We start from the raw sequence: 20181 nt of genomic DNA, 5'->3' as shown, positions 1-20181 counted from the left end.
AGGGTGGGGAGACTAATTGGAGCCTGTATCTGGGAATGCTAATTTGAACAAGAAGGTCTTTAACCCCTTCTTGAACTGGGCCAGGGAGGTGGCCGAGCAGAGCTCTATGGGCAGGGAATTCCAGAGGGTCGGGGCCGAGATGGTGAAAGTCCTCCTAGACGTGGAGGCTAATCTGGACCCTGGGAACCTCAATAGCTGCTGCCCAGATGTTCTGAGTGTGGGGGGCGGATTGTATGGGGAGAGGCGGTCCTCAAGGTATCCTGGGCCCAAGCCATTTAGGGCTTTATAGGTAATAACCAACACCTTGTATTGCGCCCGGAAGCGAATAGGCAGCCAGTGCAGATCTTTAAGCACTGGTGTTATGTGACTGGCCCTGGATATGCCAGTGACCAGTCTGGCTGCCATAATCTGCACTAGTTGTAGCTTCCGGGTATGGTACAAGGGTTGCCCCATGTAGAGCGCATTGCAGAAATCCAATCGAGAGGTTACCAGAGCATGTACTACCGTTTCAAGGTTCCTCTGGTCCAGGTAGGGACGCAGCTGGCGAATCAGCCGAAGCTGATAACAGGTGCTCCTGACCGTCGCATCCACCTGAGATGTAAGGTGGAGCGACGAGTCAAGGAGCACTCCCAGACTGCGTACTGAGTCCTTCACAGGAAGCGTGAACCCGCTCAGGACAGGTGGAACCACCGCCATCCCTGGGCCAGGGGAACCTATCACGAGCACCTCCGTTTTCTCTGGATTCAGGCTGAGTCTGTTTTCCCTCATCCAGCCCATTACCGACTCCAGACAGGCCACGAGAGGAGAGATGCCATGCCCAGTCACTGCATCAGTCGGAGACATAGAGAAGACTATTTGGGTGTCATCAGCGTACTGATAACCCCGCGCCCCATGTCTCCGGATGATCTCTCCCAGCGGTTTCATGTAAATGTTAAAAAGCATAGGAGACAGAATGGCTCCTTGAGGGACCCCAGATATAAGGGTCCTCTTATCGGAGCACACGTCTCCCAGCTGCACCATCTGGAACCTCCCAGAGAGGTAGGATCGGAACCACTGGAGCGCAGTGCCCCCGATTCCCACCTCTGCCAGGCGCTCCAGAAGGATACCATGGTCTATGGTATCGAAAGCCACTGAGATGACCAAGAGCACCAACAGGGACACGCTTCCCCTGTCAATGCCCAGACGGAGATCATCAACCAAGGCGACCATGGCCGTCTCAACCCCGTAGCCCGCCCGAAAGCCGGTTTGAAATGGGTCCAGATAATCCGTTTCGTCCAAGATCGATTGAAGCTGGATTGCAACCGCCCTCTCGATCACCTCCCCCAAAAATGGCAATAGCGATACTGGCCGATAATTATTATGCATCAGGTGATCGAGGGAGGGCTTTTTAAGCAGCGGTTTTACTATGGCCAATTTTAAGCTGGATGGAAATTGCCCGTCCCTCAAGGATGTATTTATAATCCGGTGTAACAATGAAGTTACCACCAGTCCCCCCGAGCCGCTAGCCATGAGGGACAGGGATCGAGAGAGCAGGTTGTCTTCTGAACGCTTCTAAGGATCTTGTCCACATCATCGGTACTAACCGACGCAAACTGATCCAGTTTAATAGAGTCCACGGAGGCTCTGGATGCCTCTACTCTGGGTTCTGCTCTAATGCCGACGTTGAGACCTTCGCTTATCCGAGAGGTTTTATCCGCGAAGAAGTTGTTAAATTGGTCACAGCAGGCCTTAGAAGGTTCAAGGATCTGGTTCAGGGCAGGAGGGAGCTGAGTTAGCTCCCTGACTACCCTGAACAACTCTGCTGGACGCGACTCCGCGGACACGACACGAGCACCATAGAACGAATTCTTAGCTGCTCGTATCGCCTCTCCGTAGTCCTCCAAAAGGCGGTCTAGGAGAGCCTTGTCAGCTATGCATAGGTGTTTCCGCCAGCGATGCTCTAGCCGTCGCAGAACTCACTTCCTTGCCCGGAGATGTATACCAGGTCTAAATCATACAGAACTCCAGAGGCACATTCAAATAGGTTTTTGTATTTTTATTAGGGGATCTTGATTCCAATCGATACGAGTCTGGAACAGTGCAAAGTCAATAACTGCTGTGGCTAGCCAGCATATTGAGGAGCCTAGTCTAGCCAAACCAACGGAGTGTCTGTCTGTTAGCAAACTAGACTGAAGAATGGCTATTTTACTAAATATATATATAACCAGAATTGTGTCTTGGGGGCAGAAACCAAGGCTTGAAAGGATTAGAATCTCTGCTAAATGGATTAGAAGCTCTGATAAATGGTTTCCCTGGGAGAAATGAATAGTCTGAGATAGAAGCAGATATTTGGGTGACTGCTGAGAAAGTGCTGGACAAACAGATTAACATCCCTGGGTGAAGTGTCCTTGTCCCAGGTAGTCCCAAACAATCACCTTCTTGGCCAGGATTCCCTTACCTCCTTCTATCACCAAAGCAGAGGACTCAGTAAATCTCATCAGGGTGGGTAACTCCCATGCTAGCACAAACCACTTTTTCCAAGGGTGAAGAGGTCAGGCATCCACAGCAGGTTATTGCTAGGTCACTCCCATTTCCCTTTTAATATTAATTTGATATGAAATATCAGGGGCAATTAGAGGCCTGATCCTAGGGTAACGTGTGGTTTTGTTTTATTTTGTTTACACTAATCTGTTTGATTGCATTGAGTGTACTAATTTCCAAACAAATACCAGAATTAAAACTTTTTGCTGCAGACCTGTGATTAACTCTTGGGTACTAATAAATGATCTTGATTAATATGTGAAATTGCAATTAGTGAGAAATCTATAACTTTGGCTTCAAAGATCTGTACAAGTCTAGAATTTTAATACATAACTAACTTCCTAAAATTTTGAATTTCCTAAATATAATACTTTGTCTGCTTTTGAAAAGTCTTTGGGAAAATCGGTCAGATAAAAAAGACATAAAATGTGAGTTTAAATGATTTGAAAGTTTGGTCTTGCCAGTTCCTGACTCTCTAGTTATTACTTGAAAGTAGCCACTTCTCAAAGAGACAACATATCGGGCCAAAGCACTCTAGTATGGAACACATTTAATCTAAATGTTTGACATTCAAAACCTCACTATACTGGGGACTTTCTTTGCTCATTTCCTGCTGTCATAGCAAAAAAAAAAACTTTTTTTTTTTTAAAAAGTCATCTGCCAGATGGAAAGCATACTATTTTACAGGGAGCTAGACTCATTACCTTTAAAATGTGTGTTAGAGGTTATTGATACTCCCAAATGTGAGTCATTTCAAATGTGTGTACAACAAATTCTGTAATCCCCAGGCAGATGGCTCTGCTGGTGGGGGACAATGGCAGTTATAGTCCAACACATTTTCAGCATGACAAGACCAGGAAGCCTGCATTCAACTATTGGTCTTCCGTTAGTGAGTCATATCTGATGTCAGCACTAGCTTCTCTTTGATTTGTGAAGAGCAAGTAAATGAAAAAGAAGAAATGCAACCAGAAATAGAGGGTAAAAGGTTATGTGTGTTTTTATGTGGATGTGGGTATGTTAGGGTGTTAATAAACCAAACTTAATAAAGAAATTAGTAAAACATTTTGGCTTCTGCTTTCTTCAGCTGATGAAAACAAAGGCATGCTGCATCCAAAGTCCCAGGTAAGATACTCGATTCCCAACATTATTAAGAGGATGATGATGTTATGTACTACCCTCTAGGTTGGGACCATGTGGTGTTAAGGTCTTAAGTATGTTGATCTAGAAATTCTTCTGTATGTCCAAAGTACTTGAAAGAGATGGCACCTCAGTTCCAAACAGAAAATCAGAGAGGCTGTGATGTTCTGAGCTTAAATGTCTGGTTGTTGGTTATTCAACCTTCCTGGTCAAGGTTCTTAAAGTGCATGGTTGTTTTTCCCATCTGCTGAAGATGATATTCTGTACATCTGCATTCAAGTGCATAAATAGGTTTTAAGGACCAACAAGTGATATTTTATTCTATATAGTAGGCCCTGCCATTCATTGTGATCCTAAAAGTATATCTTCTTAAGATATAGATAATGCAATGCTTGGAATCACAAAGCTGTAATACAGGATTGTTGATTGGTCTTGTTAAGGAGAGGTTTTACCAGCAGTCTTTGTACATTAGGTACCTGGTGAAAAACTATAGTAGAAGGCTTGCAGCTGACTCTAGCAAGGCGTTCAGAATTTGCTAACAATGGATAGGTTTCCCTAACTAGTTTATGGTAGTTACAAGATGCTGGATGCAGAGTTACCATAAACAGAATGTACAGTTAGCTATGTTGTTTGTGGAGATTTCCTCTCAAAATGATGGTTGTGCTCTCGATGTTGTCTTGAATGATATAAGGAGGATATCCTCTTTGAAGCAGCTGTTGCTTAACCTCATTGGTTCTTTTATAGTAATTTTCATTGTTGTTACAGATGTGTCTAATGATTAGACTCAGACTGGAGATGGTGTTGTCACTAGAGATGTGCAGAGGGGCAGTCTGCACAAGGTGACACCCTATGCAGGGGGGGTGTGACACCTCTGCTCCTCAGACATCTGTGAATTGGCAGAAATGGGCTGCGGCATTTGCCTACTTTCCTTTAAAATGCTTTAAGAGATAGTGGGCGTGTAGCTAAGCTCAGTGAGAGGAGAAAGGAGAGCCCTGAGGATTTTGCAAAAATAATTAAAACTTCACATTCCAAATTTTTTATTTTTTAAAAAAAAATTATTCTTTTTAAATTTTCTTCAAAAACATCACATTTTGCCAAATCTTCTACATACATTTACACTGTGCATACGATACTGTAATTTGAAGGTATAATTTTAATTTTGCTAGTTGTTTATGTCACAACTATTACCAGTATGTTCAGTGATATAAGGGAATTGCAATTTATGAGTAACATTAGTGCAAAAAAAAAAAAAAACCATTACAAAGGATTCTGTAGCATGTAGTATATGGGATGGGGAGGTGACACCATGAGTGACTGCACCAGGTGATGCCAACCCTAGTGATGCTACTGACTAGAGATAAAAAAATTTTAACATACTTGGGGTGGCAGCATTTCCAGCCCAGATAAATATGATTTTAATGGATCTGTGAAGCTGACTGACAATTTCCGGATTCTTAATGGTCAGGAAGACCTCGAGGATGTTCAGTGTATTGCTAGATGTAATCTTGATTATTGTATGGATACAGCTGACGTATAATATAAACTTTTCTAAGCATTATTTCCCCTTTATTTATATCATTAAAATGTCATCAGATGGGATCTGGTGCCTTCAGGGTATTTAGGCATCACAAAGGTAGTGTAATATACTTAATATTGTTAAATTAAATATTGTGCTAAATAAACAAATGCTCATTTTAATGATTCAAAGGATCAGTCACTTTCATCAAATGGCTTTAGGCAAATAAAAATAAAAATCCCTAACCATGCAGTCTCTTCATCTAGCATTACTTATTCTTCAGTTTTGTATAATGAGGTACAAAAGGATGGAGTGATGTGCCCAGGATCAAAGCTCAACAAGAAATATAGTGATTGCTAGGGATATTTGGTAGGGGAAGGGGAGGTGAGGGTCTTTTTTTCCATATCTCATCCATTTCCTCTGTAGCAAGTCTCAGCTGACTCAACTGACTCATGTTTCCTTTTGCACTCTCCTTTTTCTGAAGCAAGGTCCAACAGTGAATCAAAGCTCAACCAGACAATTACTGTTTTTTGTGGTTTTTTCGGGCTATGTGGCCATGTTCTAGCAGAGTTTCTTTCTGACGTTTCGCCAGCATCTGTGGCTGGCATCTTCAGATTTCTAAATGTTATTATGCACTCATAAGGCTATTGTGGAGCCTCAGTCCTGTAAGAAATGTTTTCTCTCTTTGCTAACCATTTTGAAGTATGGAATTATCCCCATTCAAGTCCAGAAACTCCAGTATTTTCAGCAGTTTCAGTTAGAGGTTTACTGAGAAACAAGTATGACTATCAGTCAATACCTTTTTACAGTATATCATGCTAACTTCGTAGTTAGGGACTGAAAGGCTGCAATAAGAGTCACTCATTTATGAAATGAAATGAGATAAAGATACATAATTTTTCTTATGCAGCTATCCAGACAATTCAGAGAATCCCTGCTGATACAAAGAGAGCACATCAGCATATATGTTGATTTCATTGCTTACTGGTTTTCTTAATGATAACTAGAATGATTCCATATAATACATTAATTGTGGTGCTGAAATTCCACCATGGTAACATGAAAATCATATTAGTAGAAATTACATCCAGGTTTAGATTTTATATATGCTAACTAGAGGTACTTTAATGTTAAATATAAGCAAAAGCTGCACATTTCCCTCTCCTCCTACTTTAAGGGCAGCCTCATGGGTGACCTGACTCCTCCACCCACACCATTAAATCACACCTCTGCTGTCACAGCTAATGTCATACAGATGCTCTTTCCTTGGTGCTGCTAGCACTGTGGAAACAGCTGCCTGGATCAGGATTTCTACAGAAGGGGGTAGGGAGAAGGCTATCTGCTCTTTGCCTCAGAGCTCCTCTGCGTTCCTCCCACCCAGCCACCCCATTCCTCTGTCTATGTGATCTGTTTGTATTTACCCTTTATTTTGGTGTCACAATTTTGACAGTTTTTCATGTGAGTTGCATCTATTTTGGGATCAGATGAGCCTGGTGTGCTTGTCTTCTAACCTCAGTGAGGGGTCTCCTTTGGGGGCTGTGGAGGTGAAGGTGACATGTGTTAGATCTAACTCAGCCTCATCCACACCGATGGGGGATCAACACAGTGGCCTTTGCACATGTTGCATACCACTTCCACCTCTCCAGGCTGGTCCTAACATATGGGTTGCTTCTGCAGTGTTCTTCAGTCACCTAATGCAGGGGTAGGCAATCTTTTTGAGCCGGGGGCCGGTTTGCTGTCCCTCAGACAACTGGGGGGCCGAAGCCAAAAATAAATAATTAAATAATTTTTTAAAAAATTAAATATATAAATAAACCAGGACAAATGTAGGACAAAATTTTCAAATGGAAGACACTTTTTTAAAAAAAATGGAGGACACGCGAAAAAATTTGCTGATTTTTTAAAAAATGTTAATATAAATGCATGTTTCTGAGGCTTCTATAGACAATTGCCCCCAAAAGGCCCCGGCGGCAATCGGCAGCAGGACCGTGCTGGGGCCGGTCCCAAGGCCTCGCTGGGCCGCATCTGGCCCGCGGGCCGCAGGTTGCCTACCCCTGACCTAATGGGTCATCCAGTAACTAGATCCAATCCCATTAAGGCAAGCCTAGACAGCTGTAACCTAGAAAGCTGTAAGTGCTAGCTTTGTTATGCCCCTGCTGAGTTTGTCTCTGTGTTATTTGCCAAGCACTATCCTTCACACATTTATCTCTGGGCACCTTGAGGCTCTCTGCTCTATCCGCCAGAGATCCTTCTACAGATCACTATTTTCTCACTGGGGTAGAGATTGGAGAAAAGGCATTCCACTCTCTCCAAGTGAGGAAAATAGACTGCTAACTTGGGTACATGTATGTGTAGCTTCCAGTCCCTGAGCTAACATTACATGCAGCCTGGGGTTGGGGAGGGGAGTTCTGCATCCTGCCCTTAGTAGTAGGAAAAAGTGTCATCCACTTATCTGTGCTACCTGAAGACATTTTGCTTCCTGAGATGGAGGCCATCTTATATTCTCTCCCATGCTAAACTCAATACACAGGAAAATTTTGCTGCTGCATTCAGAGCTTAGCCCCTTCCTTAATTTATTCCAGCCTGCAACCTTTACCACTCATGCTGCCACCTAAAGTCATTTGCTTCACTCTGCTCCATGGCAGGGCCAGCACTGAATGCCATAGACAGCTGGTGTGGCGTAGTGGGTATGAGGTGCACAAGAAAACATATTTTCAAGGGGCTTATTATTTAGGAAGGTTATTCTGTATTAACATTGACTTGATATCACCCCTGATGGCTATACTCTTAGCATAAATAAAATGAGATGATAGAGACTAATTTATTGCTCCCTCTGAGGAGCTTAGTTCTTCCTTTCCCTTTCTCCATCACTTTGCAATTTTATCTTCCCACAAAGATGTGGTACAGTCCTGCCAATCATCTTGGTATTCTACCACTTCATGCTTAATGTAGCTTATCCTGCTACATTATTAGAAAGAGGCTGAAAGAATGTTTGTGTGTGAGTGGTGTGTAAAAGATAACTGTTTATATTTTTCACATTGTTGTGGGATTCTCAGAGGAGTCAAGTGCTCTGAAAAAGATTTATTGTCAAGTCAGAGAAACATTTAAATATTTACTTTCTTTAATCTTTTCTACATAAATATGAACATTTATACCAATGTTTCAACAAAGGTACAAATAGCAGACATTTCAAGCATACTGGAAGTAGCTTAAAGCAAAGATGTGCAGGAGTAAATTGAGACCTATTTTCATGGTGATAAATAAAAATCTGAATTCCAGCTGCATATTAAAAACAAACAAACAAACAAAAAAGAACTGCACTTCTATTCATATCTAGGATCAATTACATGTGATAGTAAGACTGCAGTCTTATACCCACTTACTGGAAAATGAACTTAATTGAACTCAATCTGAATTGTTTTTGAATAAATGTGTGTAGGATAGCTCTGTTAATCTGCAGTTACTGTGCCCAGGTTTTTCTTCTTTTAAAAAATAGATGCAAGGAAGGCAATCATAACTGCAATCATGACTGATAGGGGTTAACTGCCATTTTGCCAAGTGATTTTCTCTGCTCCCCAATATTAGCTGGTGGAGGGAAGCTTTCATTGGCACCTATGGGAAAATTAAGTGCACACAATAAAAATACATTATCCAACTGAAGAATCCTCTTTCACAATAAACCCACTTCATGCATTTGCAAGCTTACTTCAAAATGAGGATGCATACACTAGCACTCCTCGATACCCGTACGGACCCTGCTCTCTCCTTTCTAATCTTGAACTTCCCATGTTGACCTGAAATGCCTGAGGCAGAGGTCTAGTCATGATCAAGCAAACAGGCAGAACACTATATGCTGTCCAGGACCCACATTATAAGCCCCTTCCAAAGATAAGAAAAAGGTTAAAGCCTCAGACTCAGATTGCTTTATATTAATGGGAAACAGGGAGGGGTGACACTTATGTTTTTGTTACCTCTATGCATGTTTGAAGTTATAAATTGATTTGCTGAGCAAATACAGGTCATAAAAGCTACCACCACCATCACCATAAAAGTATACTTTAAGTTTTAAATTGGTGAAATTTCTGGCAGAGGCTCCGTGCCACAAAGTCAAGATGGATATGCTAAGACAGAGCAAATGAGGTCAAGAAAATGCGTGTTTTCCTGATTTTAAAGACAGTGGTTGAACTTTGACTTTATAGACAGAAATGCATGTGTGCTTGCCTTATTAGTACTCAGATATGTTTTGCTGAATGGACATAGGTCCAGATGTCTTTACTTAAGGACACAGATTATCATCGTTCAGTCTTGCTTTTATCATTGTACAATAATGCAATACCATCAAGTTCTAATATCCTGCATTGTAGTAAGAAACACAGATACAATTCAGACTGCAGTGCTTCACTTCAGTACTTTAAAATGTATAAAGAGAAGTTATACCATTCTTCAACTGAGGGGTTACGAGGTTACTGTATAAAACTGTACATATTTAGACAGCTTAATTGCAAAGAAAATAAGTTTTTCTAAAAAATGAAATGTTTGGAATGCTAGTTCTTGTGACCCTGTGACCTTTTCTTTTTAATTGGTCCCTCAGACATTCTGGCAGCTTATCCGTTAGGGTGCCCTTTAAAGTTGAAGTGACTGTATTTTTGTGGAATTATCCAAATATACACAAAGAAAGTTAAATAATGAAGGTCGCCAGTGTGGGCCCCTTAGCTTTTCATGACATGTTAGCATTTGTAGCACGAAACTAAAGCTGCATCTGCACTGCAGAAATAATGTAATTTGACACTGCTTAAAGTACCATGGCTCAATAGTATATAAATCTGGGATTTGTAGTTTTGTGAGATATTTAGCCTTCTCTGTCAGATAACTCTGGTGCCACAACAAACTATAAATCCTGGATTCCATTACATTGAGCCATAGCAGTTAAAGTGTTGTCAAACTGCATTATTTGTGCATTGCAGATATAGCCCAGGTTACTAAAAAACAACATCTCTGGGCCAAGAAAACTGGATCTAAAATTTCATAGCAATGAACTATTTTCAAAAATCTCACGAGACCCAAAGTTGAAGTAGCCTGTACTGTTTTTGCCCTTTCAACATCCATCTTTGATGGAGCTCCAGTTTTGGGAGTGTTAAACAGGGGTGAGAGTATGGACCAACTGGGCTTTGGATCCTCCCAGCCTTCCTACAGCTCTGTTGGATTGTATGGAAGCTGATGCTTGGAATCAGTAGAAGAGACACTTAACTGAAGATCAAGAATTTACTGTCAGATAAAGAAGGACTGGGTCTGTTGGCTACAATTACATTGCAAAGAAGGAGATGATTGATTGAGGAGAGCAGAAGTATCAGGCTTTGCTCTCCCCAGCCCTAATTTCAGCCCCAGGCCACCACAAAGTGGTGGTCTGTACCGGGCCTATCTCTCTTTGCTCTCTTGCCTCCTACAAGCACATGGCTACTTTTGTAAGTATGGTTGGGTTCTTCTTCACTAACAAGAAACACATTTTTAATGGGATGGATAAACAGTTTGACTCCTTTATAGAGAAAAAAACCTCTTGCTCCTGCAGGGATAAAAATATGATTCTTGTAGGCAGGGATATTTTTTTCAGCTATTTCAGATTGTGGTTTTGGGTAAACACGATCATGTGATTTATAAAGATGTCACTTTCTGGTCATGTGATTTCTGGATTTACTATAATATCTAAACCACCAGAGAAGCAACAAGATATTCAAAAGAAATACTTCTTTTCTGGGGGGGAAAAACATGTCTCCCTAGTTGTGAATCAAGATGGCCAACCCTTGATTGAAGGCAAGTTGAAGGAAAAGCAAGTCCGATGGAAGTTCATCAAAAGGTGGAAGACACGGTATTTCACTCTCGCTGGCAACCAACTTCTCTTTCGCAAAGGAAAGTCTGTAAGTTGCTGAGGGAATGCTACTTTATTTCATAGTTTTTCACTAAGATCAGACTTTAAATAACTCTGCAAAGTGGTTCTCTGTCAGACAGTGTGACTTGTAAGACTCATAAGTATTTTTTACAACTCACTGCTGTGTCTGAAAAAGCTTGTGCCTTTAAGTTGCCTGTCAAATTATGGAGACACCATGAATTCCGTAGGGTTTTCTTAGGCAAGAAAATACTTAGAGATGGTTTTGCCAGTTCCTCCCTTTGAAAGAAGGCAGAACACCTGGTATTCCTTCGTGGTTTCCCATTCAAGTACTAACTAGAGCTGACCCTCCTTAACTTCATAGGCCAGACAGGATCTGATGCCTTAGTACATTATTGCACTAGACTAGAAAGCAGAATTTTAACAGAATAAAAGTGCTTTTGGCAGATACTGATCCCATGACATTGTGCCCATCCTGCTGTTGCCTTACATTTAGTTGATTCCAATGTGAATGATAAATAAAAGGAACTCACTAGATTGAAAGGCCAAACCTATGGGGTTGTGTACAGGCAAAGATGCAGACCATCCTGCTCATTTGCTTTAGCATCCATGTAGTGGCTTAGCCAAGAAATCCTATCTCTACCAGCACAGTTCTCTGGGCTGGATGGAGGACAGTGATTACTGAACTAGCAGGGAGCAGTGACCATTGCATTTTGCAAGTACTAGAAATCTGTTATAGGATGTGACACTGGTGTCAGAAGGTGTGATTTTCCCACCAGATCATCTGAGAAATATAGAGGGGACTCATAGCTGATTGTCAGGAACACTGGTAAAATATGACCATTGACCAGTGAATCAACACTGCACATAACAGAAATCCTACTTGGAATTTGTAATCCCCTGTGCAATTAGCACTGCATGAAAGAGGACAGGGAAGTATATGCTAGTTCTCTTCCTTCTGTTATCTTTCACAAGTTGAAAGACAAACATTTCCAAAGGGAAGACTATATTTATCTAAGGCAACCCAATATAACCTTGTTTAGCAGCTAGCACTCTGGTTTCTTATTTGTGGGCTGAGCTTTTATAAGTACACAGATGCCCCACAATCCAAACTATGGAGTGCAATGGAAACAGTAGTGGAACAGAAAGAGCTAGCATGCTTGTCCTCCACCCACTCTAATGTGATTCTAATCATATGGAGGATTAGCACCTTTCAGGGACTAAAGTATTGACTCACAGAAGACAATGGCAGGCAGCTACCTCTCTCGCTCCTTCTCTGCGGTGTTATAGGCTCACAGTAGATTAACCATGGGTCTCAGTTCAGTTTCTTGTATATTCACTACATTAATTACCTTAACAATCTTTCTGCCCATAGCACAATTTGTTTAAACAGAGTTAAATGGAAAGGGGGCCATTGCAGGTGGATTGGATTGGAGATCTGTTGGATATGTCTCTGGGCCACGTTGTCTGTGAAAATGAACAGAACACATCAGAGCCTAGGGTTATCAGCTGGGCATCTTTCACATGCATTAAGGCTGCTTAAAAACCAAGTAGGAAAATTGCCCAGATCCTACATTTCTGGATTCAGTTAGAGAGATGTTGTAACATATGTGCTGATGTTGATAGAAGAAAATCCTTGCATTAACCTATGCAAAATTTACTTATGTCTCAGCAAGCACCTACGCCTTAAAACTGGCTCTGGTGAAACAAATTATGTGTTTAAGAGTGATCCCCTAGGGCATATTGAGCATATTCTAGAAACTTCTATTGGTATTACACCAGTTTACTACAGTGAATTTCCCCAAAATATCCCAGGAACTGTAGCTTGGCAGGAGTACTAAACATTTTTTCCTATGTCTTCTCTTATAACTTCAGTCCTCTGCATTCAAGGGAAGAAGAAAATGGCAGTTTAGCTAGTTTACATCAGTAGCATGGATGAAAAAAACCTGGTAATAAACAATCATTTGGACATAAATATTGCATCATCCAAAGCCTTTTGTGACACAATAATTAACTTAGGGGCTGTTCACACTCTGTTACAAACCATTTTGCAAACTAGTTTAAAAGGGGGTCGTTACACTTGTGCCAGTTTTTCCCAACCCAAATTGGGGGGGGGGGGCAAATCCCCCTTAATCCGGTTCTTTCGGAAATGGGGATTTCATCATGTCTTTTCAAAAGAACCAGTCTTTTATTTACTAGCCACCAATGGGAACTTGCTGTTGATTCAATTTAGAGCACAGGAAGGAATGGGTTAATGCGCAGGGGGTGGATCATGCCCACCCCTTTGCTTTCTCCCTGTCAGCCAAAGCCAAGGCCAGGGAGAGGGTTCTCTGGGGACATCATTAGATGGAGTACTTTTTTTTTTTTTTTAAATTGAGCTCATGCACATCTTTGCTATTACATGGCCACAGTACACAGCACCTTTAAATACTTGTATCATCGATATGACAAAGGTGTGCTTGATTTGCTTGACATTTTTTAAAAAAACCTATCAGTGGGGCTGGGAGTTAGGGGTCATTTTTCCCTCTTTCTAAAGAAATAAGACCACAACAGACTCTGCTCCCAAGATGGTGCAAGCTAAGCTCTCACATATATATTATATTGCATTTATACCCCACATTTAAACCCACGGGGGTTTCTTGGCTGAGAGACTGTGACTCCCCTCCAAGGCTAACCTATCCCTGGAGTTCTTGCTAAGGGTTGTGCTGAGGGGCTTACCATTGCTGACCGGGGGGGAGGGGTTGCCCAAACAGTGTGACATAGATATGCATCATTTGATTGACAGTTTTTTAAAAAAACCAAGAATGATTGAATTCAGCTCCATTTTAAATTGATACAAATGGTAATGTGAACTTCAACAGGGTTAAATTGCCATGGAGAGCTTAGATCAGAGTAAATGTAGTGGGAACTTTAATTCGGTATTGCATCAGCGAATCTCCCCTGATCTTCTCAGCACAAAAATTCTAGTGTGAATGCAGCCTAGGTATCTTCAGAACAAGTCTTGAGCTGCATTTTTTCCTCCTTCATTCTCTCTTCTGTTTCAGAAGGATGACCCAGATGACTGTCCCATTGAGCTCAGCAAGGTCCAGAGTGTGAAAGTGGTGGCCAAGAAGCGCAGAGATCGCAGCCTTCCTCGGGCCTTTGAAATCTTCACAGACAGCAAAACCTATGTTTTCAAGGCCAAAGATGAAAAGAATGCTGAGGAGTGGCTCCAGTGCATTAATGTAGCAGTTGCACAAGCAAAGGAAAGAGAAAGCAGGGAGGCAACCACATATCTGTAAGAATGGCAAGCCTTGCTATGTTACCTTTTTACCTGTGGTGCAACTGTTCTTCATGTAACCATTTCTTTGGTAGGGTCCACTGCGTCCCTTTTCATGGTGACCTGGTCCACTACAAAGAAAAGAACTACTTCCTTTCTACAAAACATAAATGAAGATAGAGCATGCATGGATACACTGACCATGGCAGTCCTTGGGAGGATGAAAAAGTGGCCAACCCACTTCTGTACAGTATGACTGATTAACACCTGGAGAAGTGCCTAAGACTGTCTTGGCGTGAATATAGTTTATGTAGTGATACAAATGTGTCCCTTTGTGTGAACATCAGGGCTATGTTATTACCAGGCTATTTGGTTATTATCATATCTACTGGTAAAAGACCAGCTATATGGCAAGCCAAACAATGTCAACCATGAATATCATGAGATGAATGATGCTTGTAAGTACAACTGCCATTTTATTTTCCTGTCTTCTTTAGAGAGGACCAAGATAATATCAGCATTTCTTAATATCCTTCCAGCATTAGTATATAAACACCCACTGCCTTTCAATCTACACTGCCTTTCAATGCATTTTGAGTGGTTTTGTACATAGACCTGAATATGGCCACTGCTACAGTTTGTCCGGCTACTGCCTTTCCTGCTTGCCTGCCATTTTCTGTTTCCAACCTGCCATAATAATTACACTCACCTCAAACCTGAGACTTGGTGCCATTGAAATTGTGATGGGATAAAAATCTCTAGAAGTATCTTCCCACTTAATCAGGGATAGGCAACCTGCGGCTCGCAGGCCGGATGCGGCCTGGCGAGGCCTTGGGACCGGCCCCAGCCCAGTCCTGCCACTGATTGCTGCCGGGGCCTTTGGCCTCTCGCGCGCAGGGGCAAGGGGAGCAATTGTCTATAGACGCCTCAGAAACATGCATTTATATTAACATTTTTTTAAAAATCAGCAATTTTTTTTGCGTGTCTTCCACTTTTTTAAAAAAAGTGTCCGCCATTTGAAAATGTTGTCCTACATTTGTCCCAGTTTATTTATTTATTTCATTTTTTAAAAAATTATTTAATTACTTATTGTTTGGTTTCGGCCCCCCAGTTGTCTGAGGGACAGCAACCCGGCCCCCAGCTCAAAAAGATTGCCTACCCCTGCACTTGATAAATAATAGGCCACATTCATTTATACACGTTGACATTATACCAATTAAACTAGACCAGTCTGAAGCTCAGTGATTCAGTGACAGATGCAGACTCATGAGCAAGGAGAATAAGATGTTTTCTGTGGTTCAGATTACAAAAAAACTAGAGATAAGACTGGATTTTCTGGGCATCTCTCTTTCCTATGTGCTGTGGATAATGTACGCTTTATTACTCGAGTTACTAAGCAACTAAACTTAGAGGAAACAAGGAAGCCTTGGATGATGTCCTCACTTCTCACTGAAAAGTCCTCGCACTTTAATTGTACAAACCCTGGTTCTACTACATCACTGCTTGTCTGGCTTTACAGATGGTCATCCATTTTATGAACCCAAACCTTTGCTAGATTACAGGAATTCAGACTAGGATCATGTATGAATTAAAACTGGATCATGCATTTATCTTACTCCTAGGAAGTTCAGTGTATACATCAAAGCTGCAATCTAGCTCTGGAAGTGCCTGTTCAGGACATGCCTATACTTTGCAATTATGGCCAGTGGTAGAATGGTAAATCTTGAAGCACGAGCACTCCTCACAGTCTGAAGAGCCACATTCCCAAGGAGAGTCCAAAAACTGGAAGCAGATGTGGTGATCCACACAACAAACTAGGTATAACAATTTTTACCTCTACCAGCACCAGGATGATTATAAAGGTGGTTGTTGTGTGCCTTCAAGTAATTTCTGACTTATGTTGAGCCTAAGTGTAGTAATGGATCTCTCTGGGGGAATTTTTAATCAGATCAATTAATTAATGGGTTGATCTACAAGCAACACTTTTGGAATCGTTGCCCACTTGTATACTGAGAGAAAAGAGATCAAAGGAATCTCACAGAGGCAGAATTCTCTATCTATAGTGTTTCTTTTATTAAAGGGGGAAATCACACCACAATCCACATTCACTCACACATATATACAAGGACTAAGGAAATCAGGAATTAGCTTTGGAATAGTTGGAGGCTGAACTAACAGCGATACTTACACAAGATGAGGCTTGACTCCGGGTCCAATTGTAATGGGGGTGGCATGGGATACGGCCGTTCTGGTGAGCGGAGGGGAAGAGGATTATCGGGACCGGTCAAAGTTCACAGTGACAGAGTGTCCCCATGCCTTCCAACTAGCCCACTAACAAAGGATTTTGGAGATCTTTTATAGGCCAAAACTAGCCTGAAGGCAAAGGAAATCAAATCTACATTGTAAAGGATCGCTTGGTCTGGCAATATCCGGGATGAGAATGAGGTTGTAAATCAGCCTTATTGGGCTTGTCCAGCAGAACATCCTGCCTAAATCACCTATCTTCCTGTACACACAGAGAGGTGTCAAAGTTTCTCATTTGCAACTCCCAAACTCTTCTATTTGATGTGCTTATGGGATAGTGTGGACATGACCACTCACCTCAGAGATCATGGATGCCCACAGTGCAGAATCCATCTGGCACCATAGGGAGAATGTGAACACACCAAAATTCAGAAGATTTCAGTGCTGGTAACATAAGGCAACTGTATCATGGAGTTTTCTTGGCAAGATTGGTTCAAGGAGCTTTTGTCCTCCTGTGAGGCTGAGAGAATGTGGCCCAAGGTCACCCAATGGGTTTCCATGTCTGAGTGGTCTCCAGAATCATAGTCCAACATAGTCCAAACCATAACATATGCTGATTCTATTGTGAAGGTAGTGGGGATTAATTTCTTCATTCAATATCAAAAATGCTTAGCATTGCAACAGGAACAGCTGAGGAAATCCTCTACACATACCCACCTATTATGATGACTACAGCTAAGCTTAGAGTGAACAAGGGAGCCTAAGATTATGTTCTCGTCCCTGGTCACTGAAAACTCTTAGCACTTAGATTGTACAAGCTGCAATTCCACTGTACCACTAGCTTTGTCTGGCCTTGCAGATGGTCATTCATTTTATAAACCTAAGCTTTTGCTAGACTGCATGAACCAATGCAGAAATATTATTTCTGGATTTAATTCATCTGGCACTTTGATAGGAAAGTATATTGATAACACTACATAGAAAACATTGAAAATACAAGTGTAGCACACAGATGGCTTTATCTTTCTGTTGGAGAAAGAACAACAGAGTCCAGCAAAGATCTTATCCCAAATTCATTACTGTGATGTGGTCTGGGGCTAAAAAGTCAGGCTCTTTGCTGCAAAGCATGTCCAAATTGCCAGAATTTTAGTAACATAAAGATTTCTTTATTTCAGTCAATGTTGGTTTCATGCCGGATCATTTTTGTGCCTGTACACTAGATGTTATACTCCCTGTATTATTACTGTTTTAAGCCATTGCATTTTCAACTCCTTTATATTTACATTTTAACCTTTTAGTCCCTGTTCCCCACTAGAACAGAGATGGAATAGATGTTAATGCATTTGCTCAAAATTGTCCCTTAATATCTTTGTCATTTCTACCTCTTTTTCGCTGTTGTTGCTATACTCTCTGATTTTAGATTGCAGGATCTTAGAGACAGAGTTCTGACTTTTTTGCTCATGTGATTTCTAAAGCATCATATGTAGAAGGAATAATAATAATAATAATAATAGTAATAATAATAATAATAATAATAATAATAATAATAATAATAATAATAATAATAATAATTTGATATTTATAGTACAAGAAAACTAAATTAAGTTTTATGAGCAATAAAAATAGAGATCTGCCTGTAAGGAGCTCATATATACAGACATATAGCTAGATGGGGGAGCTAGATGGGGGAGGTGGGACCAGAAAAAGAGATAAAGAGGAAGATGATAAAATCTCAATAGTGAACAAAAAATTGACACTTCTACTGTGCTAAATAGTTGTTCCCATCATCTTAGAAGATATCAGAGCCTGTAATTAACATGTTACAAATAACATTACTTGAAACATGATACTTTTTGAGGCTTGGGCATAATGAGCTTCCTTTTGGAAAATAATGTAGTAACATATAACTTTTAATTCCTGTTTTTAATGGAATGACTAATTTCCCTTATTATTATTTCAGGGGGAGTTTTTGGGGAGACATTTTGAGTGATTCCCCTCACCAAAACAATTTAGGTAATTTCTTTTCTTTTTTTACTTGTTTGGTTGGATTCCTTTTCTCTTGCTTAAGGAAAAATAACATAGAATCACAGAGCTCGAGGGACCTCATGGTCCATCAAATCCAACCCCATGCTCAGTGCAGAGTCTCCAGCTAAAGCCAGCCCCAACAGGTAGCCTTCCAACCTCTTTTTGGAGATGTCCATAGAAGAAGACCTCATCACCTCTCTAAACAATTGGTTGCATTGCCAAACCACTCTTATTATTAAGAAGTTCCTTCTAACATTTAATTGAAATCTATCTTCTGTAACCATTAGACCAGGTCCTTCCCTCTGGGGCTGCATCTGCACTGCAGCAATAATACAATTTGACACCACTTTAACTGCCATGGCTAAATGCTATGGAATTATGGAAATCGTAATTTTGTGAGACATTTTGCCTTGTTTGTCAGAGAGCTCTGGTGTCACAGTATACTACAATTCCCAGAATTCCATAGCACTGAGCCATGGTGGTTAAAGCGGTGTCAGCCTGGATTATTTCTTCAGTGTGGATGCAGCCAGCGGGAGAAGCAGAGAGCACATGTAATGGAATAAAGTAAAGCAACAAGTAATAATATATTTTTGTGGGCTTTGTCTAAGGAGTTACTTAACAATTTACTTTTTTAAAAGGAACTTTTCAAATTCTGAATTTTACACTTGTTCGTTGGACTTCTCTCTGGTGTCCTTAATGTAATAGACCTAGTTCCATGCACCTTTTAAGATTTCAATGCCTTCCTTTATTCACTTGATAACGATGCCTTTTACTTTTGTGTATACAGATGGTAATATACCACAGACCTAGGTCTGTATCCACCATTGCTAGTTCCACTTAGAGCAGACAGATTAAATTAGTGGAATTTATATACTGTAGCTTCCCATTAATTCAGTGGATCTCCTCTAGTTGGGACTAACAACTGTATTTTGACCACAGATATTTGGAATTTTTCATTAAGCATGGAACTTCTCGTTAACAGAAAATGTAATAGCACCCATGTTCTTTCATTACTTTATTTTAAATAAATACTAATGTCTTTTCATAATCAAAGATGTGTTCATTTGTGTTTGTAGTTTACATGTTGTACATGACAGCTGCAGGCTCTTTGTACCAAAATCTCTCTAAGCATGTTGCATGGATGTAACATGGTTGACTTCATGATTTTTATAGGTAAATGAAGGTAAGGTTGAATTAGGATCTGGATGTTATTGCTGGCCTGGTTTATACATTTCTAATACTGCAAGATTCCTAAGAGTATAGTTCTTCTGGTAAAAGCTGTATTTCAGCACATGTGCAAGATCTCAGTTTGGAGAAGGCTGATCTAAACAGACAACTTTTCCCATCAGTTTTTCCAGTTCTATTATTATTATTATTATTATTATTATTATTATTTTCTGGTCCTGGGTGTCTGCATTTATTTTGCTGACAATGATCATCATACCCTTCAACATTTCACAGATTAAAACTGGTACACACGTAGCTGAGCAACATCAGAATATGGTCAAAGGGATGTGGCCAGGCAACCAGAATGAAAAGGCCACTAACAAGGAGGAACACACAAAACTACAATTTTAAGCTTAGAAATCCTGGAATATA

General features: G+C 40.8%; 1 protein-coding gene across 2 annotated transcripts in view; it reads left to right on the top strand.

Annotated features, from left to right (window-relative positions):
* VEPH1 (ventricular zone expressed PH domain containing 1) overlaps positions 1–18986 on the top strand; it is a 177363-nt gene extending 158377 nt beyond the window's left edge. The window contains exons 15-17 of one of the 2 annotated variants that reach the window (XM_042459676.1): positions 10949–11085; positions 14099–14331; positions 15936–18986. In XM_042459676.1, coding sequence (XP_042315610.1) covers positions 10949–11085; positions 14099–14331; positions 15936–15969 — 404 coding nt within the window. In that variant the 3' untranslated portion in view covers positions 15970–18986. Of the gene's footprint in view, positions 1–10948; positions 11086–14098; positions 14332–14408; positions 15203–15935 lie in introns of those variants that run through there. The other variant, XM_042459675.1, reaches the window with a different exon arrangement.
* The last annotated feature ends 1195 nt before the right edge of the window (positions 18987–20181 follow it).

This window comes from Sceloporus undulatus, chromosome 3, assembly GCF_019175285.1.
Source record: "Sceloporus undulatus isolate JIND9_A2432 ecotype Alabama chromosome 3, SceUnd_v1.1, whole genome shotgun sequence".
In the NCBI taxonomy this organism is placed as follows: domain Eukaryota; kingdom Metazoa; phylum Chordata; class Lepidosauria; order Squamata; family Phrynosomatidae; genus Sceloporus; species Sceloporus undulatus.
The sequence above is the reverse complement of the archived record's forward strand: the minus strand, read 5'-3'. Positions and strand labels throughout refer to the sequence as shown.